The 9,145-nt window shown below is 29.8% G+C and overlaps 1 protein-coding gene across 1 annotated transcript; it reads right to left on the minus strand.

Moving 5' to 3' along the window:
* Nucleotides 1-2,805: 2,805 nt before the first annotated feature.
* On the minus strand, nt 2,806-7,366 carry LOC124843683 (short-chain dehydrogenase TIC 32, chloroplastic-like). Its single transcript, XM_047320486.2, has 8 exons — nt 7,176-7,366; nt 5,682-5,913; nt 5,357-5,436; nt 5,090-5,243; nt 4,727-4,805; nt 3,850-3,943; nt 3,261-3,307; nt 2,806-3,167 (listed from the first exon to the last, which is right to left on the minus strand). The coding sequence occupies exons 1-8, from the start codon at nt 7,261-7,263 to the stop codon at nt 3,009-3,011; spliced, it is 933 nt and encodes a 310-aa protein (XP_047176442.1). The 5' UTR covers nt 7,264-7,366; the 3' UTR covers nt 2,806-3,008.
* Nucleotides 7,367-9,145: the final 1,779 nt, after the last annotated feature.

Genomic DNA, 9,145 nt, shown 5'->3' on the forward strand with positions numbered 1-9,145 from the left:
GGTTTTAGACAACTATATATAGCCCACATGTCTGAAATTAAAAAGACACAATACAACTGCCAGTGATAATCGATTATTTTAAGTAATAATCGATTATTCAAGTTCGTTACATGGTTTTCAAAAGAGTGATAATTGATTATCTTGAGGAATAATCGATTATCTGCGAGACTTGGGCAATTCTCATCCAGACCAGGATAATCGATTATTTCAAGCAATAATCGATTATCTGCGAGAGCAATGATTTTTTAAAAAGGCTCGCGATAATCGATTATTACATCAAATAATCGATTATATGCGCAGATATCCTAAAGACAAGAAATTTCTAAGTGTTTACATGTTCCAAGTTATTCCTAATACATTTTCAGTCTACAAAAAGTGCTGTTAAATAAATTACAACTTCATTCTTCAAGTTCTTCTCTTACAGCATCATCAAAATCATTATCTTTTAAAATACCAATGCACCTTATTGGTAACACTACTTTCATTTCTTTCCTTAATTCATTTTATATTTGCTTTTGCAACTTGTTCTTATTTCTCTTTTGTTTTGATGGATGTCCAATTGAAAACTTCCATATGGAACATGCTTTCGTCATTTCTTCTTCTATGATTTTTGAGTTCTTCAACTCCTTTTGTTAATTAAAATTCTCGCATCCTTTCAAGGATTACATCATTTATCCATGAAAAAAATAGGTTTATATCCCCGGATCGTCCTCATATTTGTTGAGGAATCTCAAGTGGGTCCTCGTTTTTGCAATGGTCTCAATTGGGTCCTTATATTTGAAAAATTGAGCCAATTAAGCCTTGTCCGTTAAGTTTTCACAGACGACGTTAAAATGTGATGACAATGGATATGCTGAGGTGGATATTTTATTACGTGGAAATAATTAAATTATGAAATGGAATTTAGTAAATTAAAAAAAATGTAGAAAGATTATGAAAGCAACATTCCTTTTCTGAAAATGTTTCCAAAAAAACCCTAGAAGCTTCATTCCTCGTGACCCACAAAGCATCTCATCCTCCATTAACCTCATCAGCCAACATCAGTCATGATCAACCTCTTTTTGCCAACCAATACCGTAAAAACCCCAAAATGGAGAACCCTAAGTCATTCCTGTTCTGTTCACCACTGCTCCTCTTTTTATCACTGTTTTCGCTCGATTCAATCATCATCGCGTCACTTCACTACACCACCACACTTGTTTCATTCAGTGGGAGGCATTTAGCATGAACTTCACTGATTGAGTAAGTTGGGTAGGATGAGGAACTTGATGGATTATGTAAAAATCGCAAGGGAAGTGTTAGTAGAGGGCTCAACGAGGATTTGTAGAGGACTGGGGAAATGGTTGGTGGGTGAAACTGATGAAGATAGTCTCCCTTTGATCTACTTCTAAGATTTAAGGAATTAGCACAAACACTAAAGCATTGAATCTGATTTTGGCGTGAGATTTCTTGCGGTTGGATGAGTTTTGGTGTATGAAAGAAATTGGGATGAATTTGATGGACTCTAAAAAAAATGTTGGGGAAAGGGTGTGGGAGTTCGGCTTTGTGGTCGTCTTCCATTAGGAATCTGAATTGGAACAAACGCACAAACAATGACTAGGATGGGAGCACGACAACTTTTGCCAAAATGGGAATGATGGATAAGATCTTTGCCACTCATTAGGGTATTTAGCAAAAGACTGAACCTTGCTTCCAAAGTCACGTCGTTGTACCCATACCAGAGACTGCAGATTTTGTTGTTGCCTAGGTTGATGGAAATATATGGTTTGTTAGGGAGAAAAAAATTTCTTTTGGATTCTGTTATGTATGAAAATTGACATGGAAAGAAATGAATCTGATTGTTGCATGAATGTGATGTTCATTGGACTGTTTTCTCCATCTATAACATTTTTCTCTCTACCAATTGCTTTGCTCTAGAGTTTTTACTTTTTGTTCTAACAACTGTTTCAGATTAGGTTTTATAGAGTTTTCAGTCATTGAGGTCAAGCAGGTCGAGGAGGGAGGTTTGGAATTGGAATTGGAATGTTCTGTGTCAGGGAGAAGGGAGAAGGGAGAAGGGAGAAGGGAGAAGGGAGAAGGGAGAAGGGAGAAGGGAGAAGAAAGAGAGGCTGGATGTGAAGGTTCAATGAAGATTTTGTCACGTCAAAAACTATTAATTTTAAAAAAGATCCACATAATAAAACACTTTTACATCAACATATATCACATCATCACATTTTAACGTCATCTGTGAAAACTTAACGAACAGGGCTTAATTGGCTCAATTTTTTAAATATATGAACCTAATTGAGACAACTGCAAAAACGAAGACCTACTTGAGATTTCCCAACAAATACGAGGACAATTTGAGGATTTAAACCAAAAAAGTAATTAGGAAAAGTTGGATTAAATTGTCTAAATGTTGGATTAAGATTATCATATTTCATTCCTAAAGAAGAACTAGGAGATGGTAACTTGAAAGGATACCAGGATTGATATGACTTTTTATAGGATAGGATCTCGTCCAAAATCTGTGTTGGATTTAAGAGACATATAAATAAAAATACCAAATTAATACATGTTCAAATAAATGGACATAAACAAAAAATTCTATTATAAAAAGGGAAAAAGGTTGATTGACAATTTGATTCTCAATAAAATAATTACTTTAAAAAAGTAATTTTTTTTGTATTTGTAAAAAGAAATGAAAAATAGTAAAACATAATATTAAACGGGTGTAAAAAAATTTTGGTTTTAAAATACAATTGTCCTCTATAAAAATATAACTTTTTTTTTATCATGAGTTTGTTCGGTTGTCTATGTTCATTACCAAAGGACATACTTATTATTATCATTATTAATGGTATAATCATCCTTGTTATTGTGTTGTGATCATCATCTGTTTTGTCATCTATAAACACCCCAATCTCACTCTGACTATAACTACATGAATATCTTTCACAACAATGATTCTTTCAAGTCACATAGAAACTGTATGCCATCTGCATTCACAATCATTAATGGGTATTCTAATCAATTATTTTCTTGCTGAAATCCCAAAGTTTTTTAGCCAAATCAGTGTCCTTTGCCAGTGAGCTTGCTTTGGCCACATTATTGTCTGAAAAGTACTCGCCACTGATTCCCTTCACCTGTGGATGCAAAGCTACATAGCATGTCGTTGCTGCTCCCTACAAGGAGAGAATGGAAGTTAAATAATGAATATTCGGATTCTTAAGTAATGAAAAATTCCCTTAGACAGGCCAAACTGGATTTTGAATTACCTGCTGAATACTTTTCATCGCGTAATTGCCAAGCATATTAATTAAATCTGCGTGAAACAGACGAAACCATACAACTCAGCAATTGCCATCATTTGCATCCCAACCAACGTAATTTTATCAATATATTAATGCGAGTTAGCAAGACAAAAATTTGGTTTTGATATAACTTATAAAATTTAATGAAAAGATACCATTTCAATAAAATAGAAATTTAATTCATATGAAATTAATATTTTATTTTCTAACTCAAAACCTTTAAAACAATGAATTTGTGGTTATTCTTTTGTTGATTCTTAACTTTTTAACTTTTACTTAAAGTGAGACCAAGTAGCAAATAATTCCATAATTCTAAGTGAACAAGGGAAAATGTTGAATCCAATTGTTAAAAGTTTGATCCTGTTGAGAATGTCTGAATTAGTATTCAAACTTAAACTATAAAAGAGGAACTCGATCTCATTACATGTGAATTTGAGACTCATTACATTAGATTATGGAATATACTTTATTTTGAATCCCAAAATTCAAGATCTGCATATGAATTCTAGAAAAACCATAAATTCATCTATGAATGGTTCAATGTGTTAAGTACCTGTTGGCACAGCGCCACTAATCTCTGGCTTATAAATATTGGTTATAATTGCTCCTGGATGAAGAGAATTTGCTGTAATATCTACCCTATTTTCCTGACCAATATGCAATGAGTAATATTAGATATAGCATAGACAACTAATGAGGAAAAATCAGAAATCTTAGCTTAAAACAAAAAAACATGAAAAGAAAGAGAAAACAGTGAGCAAAGTAAACAATGTGGTGTTAGGATCAAAAACGGTCATTGATTATCAGACCAACATTTCTGGTTATCAATCATCTATTTGAAAGGTAAATTTAGTTTCAACTGTTTAGTCGTAAGCAAGATTTCCTTCTCAAATAGAAACATAAAGGCATCATTAGAGCACTGTGCAGAAGACAAATACAGCAAAAAACAGATCCAAGTAGTTACATAAATAGTTTGTCAGCTCATGATAACATGCTAGAATTCCTTTGAGCACTAACGAACATAGTAAAATATAAGAGCTGGTGCAATGCAAATTTCATATATGCAAGCATCTTAACAGTGCAAAATAGCAAAATTGGAAACCAGAAAGTTCATCATTTTACCCTTGATTATGCGTTGAAATTCTCAATTTATAATATCCTTAAAAATAATATAATTTTCTGTACAAAGTAAACCAATAAAATATAGGATAAGAAAACTATCAAAACATTTGTGAAAACCCAGAAATCAATATGCAAGTTCAGAATCTGTTCCTTAGTAATCAGTAAAAAGTTTAGAGAAATTAACTGAAGATAATAATGCCAAGCCAAATCTTAATGCCCATCAATAACATAATCAGCTACAAGATAGCATTATGGTAAAAACAATACTCCATATTAATCATTTTACAAAACAATAAATGTCAGCATACTTTAAGACGTCTTGCAAGTTCGTTTGCATGTAAGATGTTAGCAAGCTTTGATTGCCCATATGCATGCCACAGCTGGAAACTGTTCACAAGGAAGCAAAATTAACATAGGAATCATCACACTTCATGCTTAATTGTAATTTCCACATATAACTAAGGTTCACAACAGTGCATCAAATTATAAATCATATTAGCAGATTTTCTGCTGAGACTTTTACTATGATACTTTCTTCAAGTGACAGACAACAAATGTGTGCAAAACAAACGAATTTATATTTCTTTTGTTCTTTAATAATTGAACAAATGTAACAGCTTAATTCAGAAAATGTAATCTCCAGAGTAATATTTCTTCAGGGTACATCTTACCTTGATTCATCATTAATTTTATCAAAACGAATTCCTTCAGGATATGTATATTGGTGACCATCAGAGGAGACATTCACAATTCTTCCTTCTCTCTTGCTTACATTTGCAGTTTTCTTCATAGTATCCAATAAAAGATGTGTTAAAAGAAAATGGCCTGTGTAAAAAGAAGCAAAGGTCACTTTTTTAGTTTGAATATAATGTTGTTGATGTAGTGTTTGAACAAGTTTCACGCTGTTATGAAATACCAGACATTTTTTTGGTACGTACCCAAGTGATTTGTGGCAAATTGTAGTTCGATGTTGTCTTTAGACAGTGAGAAAGGGGTTGCAGTTATCCCTGCATTGTTTCTAGCATTACAACAAACAAACCCTAAGAACATTACTGCTACTGTAGTCCTTTGAATGATCAGATCATAATTAAGGTAAAAATTTCAACCAGTAATAATATATAGACTTTGTTTTTTTCATTTCAGAAAAAAAGTATAATTATATATTATACAAAAACTGGTTTGAACCATGTGTAGCATGTAATAATTTCTGGTAAAAGAACATAAGTTGAAACATTAACTATGTAAACCATGTAGTTTTCTTACATCAAGATGTTCAATGGTAAACCAGATGAAGTGAACTCTGATGCAAATTTTCTAACAGAAGCCATTGAACTGAGATCTAACTCCATGACATCAACTTTGGCTGTTTGAATCTCTTTGAGGATTGCTTCTTTGACGGCTTCTGCAGCAACCACATTTCTCACTGCCATAATCACATGGACACCACGCAAAGCTAGAACTCTTGCTGTCTCAATGCCAATACCATGTGTTGTTCCTGTTGTTATTATGTCCACCAACACAAAGATGCAATTAATATATAATATTTATGGAGCATCACATAGCATATTTTAACATACAAAATTTCCAGAATTACTGTATCTACATTTTTTACTGTAATTAAAATAATAGTTATTACTGTTAAAAAATAATTATTATGCTAAAAAAATATTTATACTAATTAAAAGTGTAAGCAAATTTTTTTAAGGACTAAAGGTTAAAACTTCTATTGTGTAAATTAAACTATTGACTCTTGATGAGTTATCAAACTTATTTTTGTTCCTACTAATAAGAAACTTATTTTTGTTCCTACTAATATGATCAAGAATTTTTTTCAATTTAAGAACTTCATTAAAATTTGTCCAAAAGTTAAACTTAATAATTACAAAAATAAACTTAAAAAAAGAAACTCCACTTCAGATTTTTGGACTCTTTTTATGGTATAATTTTATCTTCTCAAATCAGAGGTGCATCCCCACAATTTTAGGATGCACTGAATGAATAATAATAAAAAAAGGATTATCTTAAATTTTAAACCTTTTTCATTATTTCTTCCAAACTTTTCAAATTAATGTTATAAACCTTTCAAATTAATCTTATATTTTATATTTTAATAGAGAAAATTAAATTTAACCTTTTCACTCTCTCTTCCAACCTTTATCACTAAACCAATCTTATAATTCTACTTATTTATTCAATTGCTAAAAAAACTTCTTTCACCCTTTCTTTTGACCAACTTTATGGTTTCACTAATTTATTCAATTGTTAAAAAACTGTTGTACCTTGAGTCAGTTATAATAAATGTAAGTTGCTTACACACATATGTAATGTTAAAAATTAATATCTGACTTTCCTACTACTACCATTTGATGTTAAGAATGATATGATATATTTATTATGAGCCAAAACTATTTAACTTTGAAAAAAGAAATGTATATGTGATTAAATTTTTGAATGACAGTACTTATACTTATGCTAAATTATTTGAGCCACATACATATACATCATTGGAGATATATATATGATATAAACAAGTGTACCAAAAACTGAGATAGTGGAGTGTGCATATATAGTAAAAGGCAATATGATAGGAAAAGGATAAGCATGTATGGTGGTTGTGTGGACCAAATCCTTGGACCCAAAACTGCAATAACAATAATAATACTTGGCAATGAAAGTGGTGAAAAGAGAGAACACAAACATATTCCTAGGTTGTGTTGGAAATGGAAAAAAACATAGTAATAGTGATATATATCTGACCTGTGACAATTGCAGTGAGACCATCACCATGGATTCCAAGAGTAACTTCTTCTGCAGTGGAAGATGATGAAAACCCAGAAGGACACATCACTAACTCACTCTATCTTTCTCTTTTTCTCTCTCTGTGTGTGTGGTGTGAGGGTTGGTGGGTGAGAAGTTTGTTTTCTACTTAAATGTGTTAGTTGCCGTCTTATTGATTCCAACAATTCCTATTTATTCCAACCCACCTCATTCTGTCTCCTTCTTCCACTTATCAAGGAATGTTTATTTTCTTAATTCTTTAAAGTCTTTTAGGTAATAAAAAAATTATTTCTTTTGAAGTTTTACATTTATTATTTACTATAGATAACGTGAATTTTAAGTATATAAATACATACAAATTTATTAATTACAATTAATAACTTTTATTATTTTTATTAATTGATTTTTATTGTTTTTCTTCTTATTAAATCAAACTCATTAATTACTATTATTCTTATTAATTATCAATTAATAATTTGTATTGCTCTATTAATTACTTTAATTATTATCTCTGATTAGTTACTGGGTTGTTAACTGACCGTAGGTCCCTTGATTAGCGGGACGGTCATACACTAACAAAATAAATTTGTAATATATGAATATGTAACAAAGGTTTTGTAAAATTAAATTAAATTACAAATTTGTTTTTTAAAGATAAGTTGGATTAGTTCTACCTTTTATTCATCCTCGAGTATTCTTATAGCATATGAAAGCGTCTTGTTTTAATTTAACACTTAGGTTTTATAAACCAGTGGAAGATGGTAATCTTAATTACATGATAAGATCTGAAAATTAAGGCAAAACTGAAAATTATTTTTCCAATATTAACGTATATTTTTATAACACCAACACTAGAGTAATATTTAGTTATAATATTGTGATTAGATTTGTGGATTTTAAAATATGGTAGCATGATTAAAAATTGTGAATTTTATGAGACTGAATTGTTTAAAATTAATGTAACCCATATAATAAGAACATACAAAAAAATCTTATATAACTATGGTAGTGTATATTTTTCTTTCTCCAATTTTAGTTATGTCAATAATATATTTTAGATATTATGTAATTTATTTGAGATTTTTTTATTTTGTTCCTTTTCCTTTTTACTCCATAATGCAAGTCAGATCAATTAAAATTAAATAAGGAGTACTGATAAAAAAATAATTAAAGTTATCTTAAAAAATTAAAAGTTCCTAACAATTGGCATTAAGTAAAAACTAAAAATATTAAAAATTATAAATCATGAACAGGTTTTTTAAATAAGAAAGGAAGATCGTAAATTTTAACTGATGAAATTGTTTTTATTAAAATAGGATTTTAACATTTGTCTTCATGGATGTGTGTGTTTAGGCTTAGGTAATGTTTGTCTACTTTCCAGATGTTGTTGTGCTATGGCCGGCTGATTGCACAAGCCCACCAATCTGGTTTTTCTTTCTTGTTTAACAATTTCTGTTCTTACTAAGTTTCATTAGTTAAAATAATCTTTTGCATTGTCCAAATCAAACAAAGACAATTTAGTGACACATATAACATATAATAACTATTACATTCGATTATAATATACATGTTACATCAGTATAATATTAAAATATTATTTTGTCATTTATTTTATTATAGATGATCACGATATTTTTTATATATATATAATAAGCTTAAATACTACTTTGTTTGATTTTATTGTCTTTTTGTTATTCAGTCATTTTTATTTTAATAAGTTTTGTTTAATGTGATTATTTTTATAATTCATCTAAATTGTTAACAGAATATTAATCGTGTTTATCACTTAGTTTTTGATTTTCTAATTTTTTTTATTTTTTATTAATTTTTTTAGAAAAATTGTTCATGTCAATCTATTATGTCACGTGTTTTATATTCAATTTAATTTTTATTTTTATTAATTTTGTTCAATTTAATTTTAATTTTGTCTCTCAATTTAATTTTTAAAA

Source organism: Vigna umbellata, chromosome 4 (assembly GCF_029865625.1).
Source record: "Vigna umbellata cultivar VRB3 chromosome 4, Vumbellata_1.0, whole genome shotgun sequence".
Classification (NCBI taxonomy): Eukaryota; Viridiplantae; Streptophyta; class Magnoliopsida; order Fabales; family Fabaceae; genus Vigna; species Vigna umbellata.